This window comes from Asparagus officinalis, chromosome 2 (genome assembly GCF_001876935.1).
Source record: "Asparagus officinalis chromosome 2, Aspof.V1, whole genome shotgun sequence".
Taxonomy (NCBI): domain Eukaryota; kingdom Viridiplantae; phylum Streptophyta; class Magnoliopsida; order Asparagales; family Asparagaceae; genus Asparagus; species Asparagus officinalis.
The window spans coordinates 3,796,138-3,809,645 of record NC_033795.1 but is presented as its reverse complement, the minus strand read 5'-3'; the positions used below and the strand labels follow the sequence as shown (position 1 = coordinate 3,809,645).

General features: G+C 37.1%; 2 protein-coding genes across 3 annotated transcripts; both read left to right on the top strand.

Annotated features, from left to right (window-relative positions):
• LOC109829976 (internal alternative NAD(P)H-ubiquinone oxidoreductase A1, mitochondrial-like) lies at positions 458-4,336 on the top strand. Its single transcript, XM_020397089.1, has 8 exons — positions 458-487; positions 691-910; positions 1,618-1,778; positions 1,965-2,030; positions 2,514-2,677; positions 2,793-2,907; positions 3,284-3,463; positions 3,946-4,336. The coding sequence occupies exons 1-8, from the start codon at positions 473-475 to the stop codon at positions 4,096-4,098; spliced, it is 1,074 nt and encodes a 357-aa protein (XP_020252678.1). The 5' UTR covers positions 458-472; the 3' UTR covers positions 4,099-4,336.
• LOC109829975 (monothiol glutaredoxin-S12, chloroplastic) lies at positions 5,299-12,287 on the top strand. Of its 2 annotated transcripts, XM_020397088.1 has the most exons (3): positions 5,299-5,738; positions 7,080-7,625; positions 11,815-11,994. In XM_020397088.1, the coding sequence occupies exons 1-2, from the start codon at positions 5,370-5,372 to the stop codon at positions 7,599-7,601; spliced, it is 891 nt and encodes a 296-aa protein (XP_020252677.1). In that variant the 5' UTR covers positions 5,299-5,369; the 3' UTR covers positions 7,602-7,625; positions 11,815-11,994. The 2 variants fall into 2 exon arrangements, with proteins under 2 accessions (XP_020252677.1, XP_020252676.1); XM_020397087.1 differs by lacking the exons at positions 5,299-5,738; positions 7,080-7,625 and adding an exon at positions 9,219-11,057 and having other exon boundaries at positions 11,815-12,287.

Below are 13,508 nucleotides of genomic sequence, written 5' to 3'. Positions count from 1 at the left end.
TTTTCGCATGAATTTGTCGAAAGGATGGTCTTTTGAGTCTAATGGTTGGTGGGGGCGAATATCCACAACCCCCCTGCCCCCGCCCCCCCCCCCCGCGCTCCCCCACCCAAATTTTTTTTTAAGAATCGGTTTATTAAAGATTCGTTTTCCCCCTCTGAAGAATAATGCTTTCCTGATTTTGCTGAGAAAAATTCTTTTTTCTTTATCGAGGATCTTGTGGGGCTGGAATGAAGATTTTTTTTTTTCTGGACCCTTTTTAGAATGGAAAGGAACTTAGAGAGCTGTTGGTGAACTTTTTACTTTTGCTGGAGCAATGTGATAGAAAAGTCTAGTGAAAAATTGATCAGTAGAAATAGTGAAAGTTAGAATCTACAGAGATATTCTTTAAAGGAGACAATTCAGTGTCCAGATGAAAATCATCCACAACTCAGCCTAGCTTGTTCTTGGTACCTCTCGGCAGAGAGATACACTCATGTGGCCATTTCCTGTATCCTACTCTTCCACCTTTATAATTCCCTAATAATAATTATAAGGGCTAAGGCCCTATTGCCCCTGGAACTTATTGATAAATATTCTAAATGAAGAGGGCTTATTTAAATTTTGTTTTGATAGTTGAATCGGAACCTTCTGTACTATGATGTTGAGAATCTTTTTCGTTCTGCAAGGCTGAACCTTTATGTTGCTATATAGGTGAATTGTGAAACTGTTACTGATGGAGGCAACTCAGACAGCTTGGAGCCATGGAAGTTCAATGTGGCTTATGACAAGCTGATCATTGCGTCGGGGGCCGAGGCCTCAACCTTTGGGATTAAAGGTGTGAAGGAGCATGCAACCTTTCTACGTGAAGTTCACCATGCCCAAGAGATTCGCCGGAGGTTGCTCCTCAATTTGATGCTCTCTGATGTGCCTGGTATGTCTTTAGGAAAAATGGGTGTTAAATGGTGTTAAGTTGTATATTTCATTGTTTATTATGGTTTTAATTTAATTTTTGTTTATTACCGAGCTAGTTTTTAACAGAGTATTTTTAGAATCAGATTTCGATGCTTCGTGATGTCGATTGCTCAATTGATCCACCTGGACTGTATTGCTAAGATATTTTCTGAGACAATTAGACTGGGATTTAGGAGATGTGATGTAGACTCATAACACACTAGTAAATGAACTTGAATGTTTTGCATGAATTTTTCTGATGGCGGAGAAATGTCGTCCAAGTATGTCCATCAATCCCTTCATCCTGAGTTGGTAGGTAGTCCACCTTGTTTTCTTTGTCGTGTTTTAAGCTCATGTAACCATGAAGCGTGGCTCTCCCATAGAGTGAAAAGGTGTCTAGATGAAGGTGATAATAAGATGGCACAAACATAAACTAGGGAACCAAACAGAATTTTATTCTCCTAAATATTGGCATTTTATAGTTCATGCCTTTTCTTTTATCTGGCTATTATTGTTAAAGTAGGAATCTGGAATAATGGATGTGTCAGCTCTTATCAAGCATGCCTCAATCAAATTTGAGTATTTGCTGCATCATATCCAAAATGCTTTTTGGCAGCATCTTGATAACCGAAGCTCTATATATTAGTTTTATGTACAATCTTGATATGAGTATGAACTTTGATGCAGGTATATCTGTAGAGGAAAAAAGTAGATTACTGCATTGTGTTGTTATTGGAGGTGGTCCAACTGGCGTTGAATTCAGTGGTGAACTCAGTGATTTCATTATAAATGATGTTCATGAAAGATATTCCCATGTTAAAGATCACATCCGTGTGACCCTAATTGAGGTATATACTCATTAAAGATCTTACATGTGTCTTACATGGTCAACTTTTGTTTGTTGTTGCATGGTTTGTATGATCAAGTTACTTCTTTTCAGTTGAGTTGTTAATAATATAGCCCGGATCGCCGTTTTTCAGAAAAATCTTCTTTATTTACAGAAGTTTTGAATTGTAAATTTTCTCTCATGGCAGGCAAATGAAATATTGTCATCCTTTGATGTTCGCCTCAGGCAGTATGCTACGAACCATTTAATTAAGGTGTGTGATTCCCTGCTTTGAAAGTATATAATTTCACATGTTGTTATATTAGTATTTCATATCAATTACAAGCACTTTGTTACAATTAAAAAAATTTGAAAGTCAATTTTGTTTTACCTGATACTTCAGATTATTGATCTGTCAGAACCTAGTATTAATGTATTGATATTTGACTTTTTTTAAGTAGAATCTGATATTGCATTTAGGTGTGAAAAGTACTTTCGCCTTTATATTAGACCTGCTTTTGGCTACACGCTTCTTGTCTGTTGAGCATCCATGATTACTTGTTGATTTGCTTAGTTTTGATTTCAACTCCAGATTAAATATATATTTGAATAACATTCATTTCTGTAGAATTTTTTTTCTAGTTTTATACTCCCGTCTATGTATATGTTACTTAAAGGGTGGTGCTATGTTTGCCATAGGTAGAATTTGTGACATCTGAATTATTATATTTGACACTTTCCCCTTCTTGTTTTTCAGTCAGGAGTTCGCCTTGTCCATGGAGTTGTCAAGGATGTCGAACCTCATAAGATAGTTCTTAATGATGGCACAGAAGTTCCATATGGTCTCCTTGTATGGTCTACTGGTGTTGGTCCCTCGCCCTTCATTCGCTCTCTGGAGTTTCCAAAAGCCCCTGGTGGAAGGTATGCGCTTTAATCAAATGTTTAATTTTTAATGCTAGAAACTTTTAATCCTTTAATGAACATTATGGGTGCATGAATTTCATATATTTACCACTTCATATATTACTTAAAACAGGATTGGTGTGGATGACTGGCTACGCGTGCCTTCTGTGAAGGATGTTTTTTCGATTGGTGATTGTAGTGGATATCTTGAGAGCACAGGCAAACCTCCATTACCCGCTTTGGCCCAGGTCAGCTAATACCATGCTACCTTTAGTTGTATTGTACTTCGACATTGATTATTATTGTGTAGCTCTTGGACAATGGATCCGTCCGCATAGTGGAAAAATGTCGATGTAGTATCTGGTGTTCAATCGATCTAATGTTTGATTGTGTGGCTTTATGCTCATGAACAAATATTATGGTTGGAGGTGTAGGGTTCAAGATAGTGGCAGAACCTGCTTGAAATTGTATAAGCATTTAAAATGAGAGGTCTTCAATTCATATCAACTTGCTATTCAAGACCTAGTCTACTTTATGCTTGTATACTCGGATTTCAAGATATGGGTCATTCTTTTGAATTTTCGTCACTTCATTTCTTTGAATACATGGCAATCTAATGAGCAGGTCGCAGAGAGGCAAGGGAAATACTTGGCTGCATTGTTGAACCGGATTGGTAAAGAAGGTGGGGGGTATGCTAACCAAGCAGCAGACATGAAATTGGGGGAGCCGTTTGTATATAAGCATTTGGGTAGCATGGCAACAGTGGGAAGGTACAAGGCTCTTGTTGATCTTAGGCAGAGCAAGGTTAGTTTTCTGCACTTGATCCTGTCGTTTTAATCTTCTTAAAGCCTCTTCTACTAAAACTGCAAAGTTAAACATGTGGACATTCTTAGATTGTTTTATCCGTGAGATCACTTCAAATCTGTATCAGTGCATGCTTGATAGGATTTGAACTTAGCTGGCTTTAATACTATGTTAAAGTCACTTTCACCGCATCTAAACTATGGTGAGGGTCGAGCAATATAATTTTCTATACTGATGTGTTTCCTGAAGGTTGAAAGCCTTTTTCATGGGTCGAAACATAAACTACTTTACGGTAGGATTCCTTTTTTTTAATTCATTTAAATGTATGTTTGGTAGTATCTGAATCTAGATTGCGCTGATGTCATTTTAAAGTCTCTCAGTGCATCACTAGTTTTGTGTTTTGAGGAGTTCATGGTTTGTTACACGCAACAAACTTCCATCTTCTCGGAAAATAAACTAACCAATTCACTATGCATCTTCAGGAAGCAAAAGGGCTATCACTTGCAGGCTTCGTCAGCTGGTTTATTTGGCGATCAGCGTATCTAACCCGTGTGATCAGTTGGAGAAACCGATTCTACGTTGCAGTCAACTGGCTCACTACTTTGCTATTTGGCCGCGATATCACTCGCATATAAAACACGGGGAAGTTTTCATAAATTGCAAGCGCTACAGTACATTTCATTCTTCTCCTGTACGGTTCATAAGTTTCGATTCCTGGGAGAGCAGAGATAATTTCATATTAGCTTAATATTTTTTGTATAAAGGCACACGATTATTATGATATATGTAAAAGTGTGAAAATCTCATAAATGTTGCTTCAGTTCTCGTCGATCACGGAAATTTTGGTTGCTATGTTCTCGCAGAACTTGACTATGTTATGGACTTTTGTGTAAAGCTGTTTGAACAGAGACTTTTTACCGCTCATGATGAAGGATTTTAAGGTTTTAATGGTGAAAGAGCATCGCAGGAATCGTCAAGCGGGCATTTACCGCTCGCTCGAAAGCGTGACGAAATTACTGTGTCTTCCGAATTGTTACCAGGTCCCTCGATTGCGATACACACAAATTGAGGATCCAAATTGTTATGAGGTCCCTCAATTACTACACACTCTAATTGGGGATCTAATAGCGATTTCTGATATGTTTGGTCAGAGGGTGTTAGAGCAACAAATTTAGTAGTTGCATTATAATGGTCGTGTTTGGATTGATGTATTATTCCAACTGCGCGTATGCGTATTGTCATGATCACATTTCAAAATTGCTTATTTTGTCGAAAACAACTAATGTGAAAGTGAGAACCCTACGGCCCCGTTTGGCAAAGGGTTAATGAAGATGGGTTAAAGAGAATGATTAATGTACTTAGCCCATTTGATAATCCAAAGGACTAAATTATTAACCCGTTAAATAAGTTTTATTTTAGCCCTTATGATCAGTTTTAGTGTTTGGGAATAATAATGATTTTGACTATTTTCTTTATAATTAGAAGGGTTAACTCTTATTCCATCTAAATAGGAGTATTAGTAAACCCTTCTTTTTGAGGGGTTAACTCATTTTAACCCCTCTAGAGGGGTTAACTTAACCCTTCTATATTTTTTATGTTTGGCAAATTATGGAGGGTTAACTCACTTTAACCCTTATATAGATTTGTTGTGTTTGACAGGTTAAGAAGAGGTTAAGTCTCCTTAACCCCTCACTTAACCCTTTGCCAAACGGTACCTACGTGTCCTGACGTTATCCCTTGGATCCAAAATTGGGGACCTAATAGCAATTTCAGTGATTTGGGGGGGCCTTATTGCAAAACATTAAAGATTCAAGGGCCTAACGACGAAAGCCCCTGCTCTCTTTCGTTGTGGATTCTGACGACCGCGTCCAAACTCCACTCTATCTCCATCTCTCGAGCTCAATCAATGGCTTCCTCAATCCAATTCTCAAACCTCCACCCCCTCTCGTCTCTCCCCTCGCTCACCTCCCCTTCCCCCAAACCCCCATCGAAATCCCTCGTCTCCTTCCCTCTCTCCAGACCCTACCCTCTTCGATTGACCCCCAAACCCTCCGCCGTCTCTCTCGTCGTCAGAGCAGTTCCCAAGCTCTCGGAAGCGGATCCTCTGCCCGTTTCGTCTGAACCCGGATCCGGTAAGTTCCCTAATGGGTCCGGGGTTTATGGGGTTTATGACAAGAACGGGGAGCTTCAGTTCGTTGGGATCTCCAGAAATGTCGCTGCCAGTGTTGAGGCTCATCGTAGCAAGCTCGGCGCTGAGCTTTGTTCTTCTGTTAAGGTTAGGGTTCTTTTTTTCTTTTTCTTTTTCTATTTTTTATTTTGTGAATTTTATTGATTTCTTTGGTGTTCATGTCAGAAAACTTTCTCCGCTTTAATGATGAAACAATAATGAAATGTCAGAATATAGATTTGGTTAGAGGGAAAGGGAAAAGGAGGCGAATTTTTTCACTGAAATTCAATATAAAGGCACAAAGTTGACACCTTTTCTCAAAATTTAAAGAAAAGATAGTGGATGAAAGTGCTAGTTCCATTTCCAGTGAGTATAATTGTTAAGAGTTTAGTTTAAGTTGATTATTCACCATGGAAACTTTCATCTTCGGATGTATTCTTATGGAATATGAAGAATATTTGAGAGATTACAAGGCAGCTGCATGCCAAGTTGGAGACTGTTTAAGTTGGATGTGTTCAGTGAACTTGGTTCCTGTGTTAAAATGAACTTTAATTTTGTTACTTTGTTTCGGAACTAGAGAAAGTATTTTATTTTATCAAATATAAAACCAAGGTGCTGATCACATATCAATAATGTATCTTCGTGTACTTGGGTTGAGGTAGCTTTGTCGTACATTATTTGATAGTATGAGTTGTTGGAGGTTTCTATCTGTTGTTTGTTAGATGTAAAGAGAAGTTTCTTCCAAAAATTTGTATTTTAATCTGAACATCATTCAAGAGATTAGCTTTCTGATATCGCATTCCCTCAAATTTGTATCAAAAGACCAATTCTCAGGAGGTAGTACACCCTGATAGGAACGCAAATTGGTTTAACCCATGATGATGAATCCCTATGTTAGGTAGCAAATGGACATAGTTTTTATATATGTTGTTTGAGATCAGGATCAGATTCACCTATAGATGTTGGATGGTATTAGGAATAACACCTTTGATTTCCTTAGGTGAAGGTTCATTAGGTATGTTCACACATGAAAGGGATTTGGATGAATTTGAGATCGGGTCTAGCATAAGATTTTTGGATTTAATGTGATTGTCAACCTAATACTAGTGCTAATACTCTATAAGAGGTATGCTTTTTTGCTTGAAATTTGACAATGATAACAAGTATACAGTTTGGGAGTTTTCAAGCTTAATATTATTAGAACTAGGTGTCTTAGGTCCAGGATTCCGCTTCCTCTTGTTGAATCTCTTTAGCTTGTCATTTTTCACCCATCTGAATTGGATTGAATTTTGGAACTTGAAAAGAATTTCCTGTGGTTGATCAGCTGTTCATTCTTATATCAATCGAGGCTGTCAAACTGTCGGAATAGCTTGGAAGTAAAATAATCAAAACATCATGTTTATGCTAAGCATAAGGGATTTTGTACTCAAATTTTTTTTATTTCTGCAGATAGGGCTAGTCGATGGAGCTACACCTGATCGAGCAGCTCTAACCGGCGCATGGAAATCATGGATGGAAGAACACATTGCAACCACCGGAAAAGTACCACCTGGTAATGAAAAGGGAAACAACACATGGGTCCCACAGCAACCCCAAAAGAAGCCCCAAAAGAAGCCAGATCTCCGTTTCACACCAGGTCGCCATGTTCAGCTAACTGTCCCACTAGAAGATCTCGTTGACCAACTTGTAAAAGAGAAGGAAGTAGTTGCATTTATTAAAGGGTCGAGGAGTGCACCTCAATGTGGGTTCTCTCAGAGAGTAGTGGGGATATTAGAATCTCATGGTGTAGATTTTGAGTCTGTGGATGTTCTTGATGAGGAGTATAATCCTGGGTTGAGGGAGACTTTGAAGAAGTATAGTAATTGGCCGACATTTCCTCAGGTTTTTGTAAAAGGGGAGCTTTTGGGAGGATGTGATATTATTTCTGCAATGGCGGAGAAGGGAGAGCTCGCCACACTGTTCAAGAAATAGTTTCCTTGTAAACCTAGGCATAAGGTATGATCTAAAGTTATTCCATCATCTTTGTGAATTAATAAACCTTTTTACTTGTAATCTATTGTATGTCATGTTAGTTACTTGTTAGATTCTGAGTGGCAAGCAGGGATTTTGAAACCAGTACAAGAAACAGTGGTTGAGACACTTAGCTGTTAATATGGTTCCAGATCATTAACTGCCTAATATGTAGCTTGAAAACCCTGTTTTCTTTACTTCAGTGTCTACCTCGATAATTGATTTAATGGTTCTGCCATCTATACTACGATAATCTGCTGTTCTCTTGACCACTGAGGCCTGCATCTTATGGTGCTAGTGATGTAGGCATATATGATATACACTATGACACCTTAAGGATAAGTCTTTCCAAATAAGATCAGAAAACTGATTTGGAATACACTGTGACAGCTACCTTCTTGAATAAGTTGAGTTTACGCTTGCTTGTGTTGTTTGAAAACTGGAGTCAGTATGGAGGAGGTTTCATCTTGAATGGTTTGCTGACCCTTACCTTAAATATTAGTTTAATGTGGGTATAAATGTGATTAGTTGTTAGGCTTTATGTCCTGTCACTCGCTGTCTTATTTGTGATACTGCGGTTTATCCCATTGTTTTCCATGTAATTTGAAGCTATTGTCACCAAATAGGTTGGCGCTTCTAGGACTCAAACGCTCAGCCGCCCCTTTCTCCTTTGAGTTCCCTTATATCCTAGTCCTCTCCTCAACCAAACAAGATTCTCTCAGTCGTTTAATGTTGCTTCATCATTTGGTTCTTTTCCGTTATAACAGAGTAGCGCGTTTCTATGTTGTACCAATTGAAATATCAATTTCATGGGTAACAAAGGCCAATAAATCTCTAAAAGGAGTGGTTAGATTTTGCACTGTGATATTTTCTCCAACTTTGTTGAAGCTGGGCATCTGATCTTCCAAATAATCTAGACATTCTCAGCTTATCGCCGTCCTTCTTTTGAAAATTTATGTTAGTTCTATGCAGCAAGTCATAATATCATGTGCGGCAGAAAATAGGCTGCAGAAACTTTCTTGAATAATTAGCCTTTTATTCTCTGCTCACCGCCAATCTTCACCGAACGGGAGCTTACCATAAGTTGTAAAGTATTTGATGTTTCCTTCTAGATGGCATGTTTGGTATACTCCTACTTGTGGATATTTCTTAAAGTTGTATTTAATTCATGATGCAAATGACACTAAATGAGGAAGAGGTCTAATTTTTGTAACTTAATTTGTATCATCCGCAAGTTACCTCCATCTTTAGGTTGATATAGCACTTAGAGAGACTGAGTTTTAGTTGGCTGATTTTGATAAAACATAGCACCTAGAAATGTAGAGGCATGGATCGAAATCAGTAATAAAAAAATGTCATTTATCAAGTATCAACTAGTTATATACTTGCTTATAGAGATGGCCTTGCATATCCCTGGCAATAGAAAAATAAAATGTAGCTTTTAGACTTCTTTATCCCCAGAGGCTGTTAGCTAATCCAACAACACTACTGTCTAGCAGTTGTGGGCAAATATTACATAAAGTTAAAGCTGCTGGTCAAGTTTGATTATATAGGATCCATTGTTATCTGCCATGGAGTGTTGAAATAGCTCGAAAATTAGAGAAAAATGTTCCTAAGTTCTATAGAGTTCACTACAGCAGAATTACTTATAGATCATCGGCAAGGATCAGTATTATGTAAAGGAATTGTGCAGATATAATATCAAAATAGTTCTCCAATATATAAATTTTCTAGTCTTGAAAGTGATGAGAAAACAAAAGAGCGTACAACTGTACTTCTCTCTCCAGAAGTTCGAGGAGACATCCATGAAACGAGCAACTATTCTTATTTGTGTTGTGAACCAGCTAAGGTTTCTTGATAGAGTTTTGGTCTAAGTGGAGCTTGTCAATTGTTGCTTAATAATGACTAAGGATGTTTGAACTTTAAACTAAAAGCACACGGGGGCATAATATAAGTAAAGAACTTTAGTACTTACAAAAGCAAATCACAACTTTCACTCATTGTCACCTGTTTGGAAAAATCTCTCCTTTTTATAATTAAGATTATATTACTTTATTAATATTCTCTTTCGAAAAAGTCAGGAAAATCTGCCCACCTGTCCACCACCATACATCAAAAGTCACAATTGTATACAGAGAGAATGGCGTTGTGAATACTTAAAGTCATTTGATGTCATGTTTATTGATTAATTGGGAGAATACAGCTTATGACGTCTCCACTACCTTGTCAATTTTCTATTTATTTGATGGGTTAATTGCCAATAGACCCCTTATATTTGACAGCTACTTGTACCTCATAAACCATTTAAGTAGCACTTACACCTCCTGAAATTTAGGTGACACCAAAAATTTCCCTTCAATTTAGTGGCAATTTAGTCCTTTTTAAAGTTAGCTTGAAGAAAAAATGTGATTTATCATCATGTGAGTCCCACGTGACACCTCAATCAAAGGGGAGAAAAATTATGTTAGCTCGAAGTTGAGAGAGTTAAGTGCTACTAAAATCGTTCGGGTACACGTGGCCATGCTATCATAGTACAGATAGTATATTTACAATTAACTATTATTTAAATGATTTTCTATGGTTTGATTTCTTATTGATGTTAAAGGGCAGACTCCCAAATGCCCAAATAACGCACTGAAACACATTTTTCTTTTCTTCCTCTTACTTCATTATATCACCATGGCTTCCTCCACCTCCAGCCAGCAGAGCAACTCTCCGGCACCACCACCACCTACACCATCAAACCAATCCATCTCAAAACCCTTCTCCATCGATGCTGATGTGGTGTTATCCCGTTTCCTCAACCAACTTGTCTTAAACCAAAAAACTCCTTCCTTGTCCTCCTTACCTCCTCGCTTCGCCAAAAAGTCATCACCTCCACCTCCTCTCGTCATCTCCCTTGTTGATCCTCAACATGATCTCCTCCTGACTGCAGTTTCTGATATCGGTTTCTTCCACCTCACCAACCATGGCATATCCTCCGACCTCTTCAGTCGTGCCATCCAAGAGTCTGAATCTCTCTTACGCTCTAGACGTAGTTTCAGTACTCACTCCCCTCTCGGGTTCATCCACCATGATCAAGATGTTCTTGTGTTCGATACAAGTTCTTCTGAACTTGATGCTTTTCAATGTGTGAGTGATTACACGAAGAAATTGGAGAGGGTAGGATTAGAGGTTGTGGAGTTGATATTGTCATCCTCTGGACTTGAGAATCCTTTTCATAAGGGAGATATTGAGCCTAAGTGTTTGGTATGGTTCTCATCTGATACTATTGATACCGATATTTCTGTGATCAAAGAAGAGGAGGAGGAGGAAGGAGGGGAGATTGAGAAGGGGAAGTGTTATCCTTTTGTGGTGAGTTTGCAGTATGAGATGAAAGAGGGTTCAGTGATTGTTAAGCTGGGAGACATTGCTCAGGTGAGTTCAATGCATTGCATAAATAGCATATGAGCATAGATGTATGAAGGATTTCTCGACTATTTTTGAAATAGCATTTTACACTCCATTTTAGATTTCATGAGAAATGTGATTCTTTAGATTATATGACTAATTCGATTTGTAAATTTGCCAAAAAAATATAGTTGGTATATATCTGTTTGTTTAGAGTCTAGCTCTGTTTGCGAACCTGATTCTTGACATGTCTAGCTAATAATCAGTGACTCTTTGCTGATTAATTGATGTTTTTGGGGTATTAATCTAACAAGCAATTAATTTAGTATATTGCATATTTTCTTCCCCACCAAGAAAAACTCTTTGTATAAAGCACTTTTCAGAATTTAATTTGTTAAAAATCCTGCCAAAAATAAGAGCACGGTTAAAGTCTGACCGAAGTCTGAAAAGAAAAAGTACTGCTTCTTATGGTCATAGGTAACCTAGTGTCTATGCATCTTTGCTTCAGCTAGTATTTTACCCATAACTGTGAAAAAAGTTTAAAAGACCATAACCAAAATTCTTTCTGTTCTAGGTTCTCCCTTTTAATAAAGGGAGAACGAGATCAGTTCGTATGATTCCCTAGTATACAATGATGAGACTGAATCTCAGCCAAGTGTGGTTATAAGATTTTGCCACACCCACTTTATATTATGGCGATGATACCCATTATAATAGAGCATATGGGCGCATATTCCCACATTGATGCTGAAGTATTTTCTTCTGTTCATTTCTTGTCATGAAGGTTTGGAGCAATGGAAGATTCAAGAGAGTAAGAGGCATGGACCAAAATAACTCCGTATCCTCCGAAAATTGCGATAATTCACAAAATATTTCTATGTCATTACTAGTTACTTTGCCGATAGGCTCCACAGTATCTCCACTGTCGCCATTATCATCAAATTGCGGTAACAGATCAAACGTTGAAGATAATGAGATTGAGGATGATGATGTCGAGAATGAATTTGGAAGAAAACGATTCAGAGCGTTTTCATTTGAGGAGTATGCTTGGACTGTTTATCATGAGGGATCTCCCTTTAAAGATCCCCTCCTGAAATACAAAATCTGAGATTTCTGAGCATTAGAGGTTAGAGACATAAACCATGTTTGTTCTTTGATTTATGTTTGTTATTTTAGTTTGAGTTTGTGTTTGTATGTTACATACGCATATTGCTGAAATTTGTCTCTTTATTTATCTTTGCATTGGAATTGATTTCATATGATTTTAACCTTAAATTGCTGCCTGAAATTTACCGACAACAATTAATATTCATAAATTTACATTAGGAAAAGTCTCAATATGTTTGGAAGATAGAAAATTGAACCAATTTTTTCAGTGTATTGCCCTTATTCAAATCTAAAATCTTGGAAGGTGTCGTGTTTGGTATTTTTTTTTTTAAATTGTAAATGTTTGTATAATACATAATATACAAACATTTTGTGGATTTTATGCAAATTGCTGCGAGATGCCACTCTATGATCTCTATCCCATCTTGTATCTAACAAGTATTGAAACTTAACAGTACCTGCATTTTATTGCATGTTTATATACAAGTAAGATATAGAATTAAACTAAAAACAATTGGTAATACTTTCTCTTGAAAATGTTCACAAAGCTATATCCATCTAAGGATCACGTGGAAAGTCACTTCAATAAAGAATATTTTGTTGAGAGATATCCAAAAGTATTGGAATAGCATTGAAAGGTATTTCTTTCGGTACTAAAGTTTCAACTTCGCGCATCAAATTTATAACATGCGATCAAAATTTAATGAAGAAAAGAACCAGGCGGGGACCGAATTATTTAATGAAGACATGTCTAGTGGAGGTAGTTTAGGACCACTAACTTTATTAGTATTATCATTATTATCAGGAGTCTTTAGGGTACAAGAAAGAAGAAACCCCCCAAAAAAAGATACAACTCTTTTTAATTAATAGAGGTAGATTAGGAGCGTATTGCCATTAAGTGCATCAATTATAAAAAAAAAAGAACTCAAAAAAGGTGTATTGCATGAAGAAATACAGAGAATTATAAGTGTTTCAATACTCTTGAAAGGAAACATACATCAATGTAAATATGCTGTATTTGGATTTTATACTTATGATGATGCCAAATTATATTTCTGAAGATCCCTATAAATCCACCCAACTCGGCTTTTCTTTTCTCACACTGAATTTTTTTGTATAGAGAGATTATGAAAGATGGCCACAAATTTCTATTTGTTTCGCAGTATATTGCTCTTCTTCTTCCTCCTCATTTTTTCTACAATCTACGTGTGTTCTGTAGTAGTTTCAGGTATTGCTTCTTCGTTCTTGAGTCCTATTGGAAAATTCTGTCCAAGTCCCTCATTTAACTTTTCTGCTTTTCGTAGCTTCTATGGTAAAATAACGTTATTTTTAAAATTACTATTGCTTACAAGAATACCCTTTTCGTTTAAT

Excerpts from the sequence above, each read along its gene's own strand:
- LOC109829975 (XM_020397087.1), top strand. The coding sequence starts at position 10,320 with ATGGCTTCCTCCACCTCCAGCCAGCAGAGCAACTCTCCGGCACCACCA. Across the intron at positions 11,058-11,814 it reads AGCTGGGAGACATTGCTCAG|GTTTGGAGCAATGGAAGATT; the intron begins GTGAGTTCAATG and ends CTTGTCATGAAG.
- LOC109829976 (XM_020397089.1), top strand. Across the intron at positions 911-1,617 it reads GATGCTCTCTGATGTGCCTG|GTATATCTGTAGAGGAAAAA; the intron begins GTATGTCTTTAG and ends ACTTTGATGCAG. Across the intron at positions 2,678-2,792 it reads CCAAAAGCCCCTGGTGGAAG|GATTGGTGTGGATGACTGGC; the intron begins GTATGCGCTTTA and ends TACTTAAAACAG.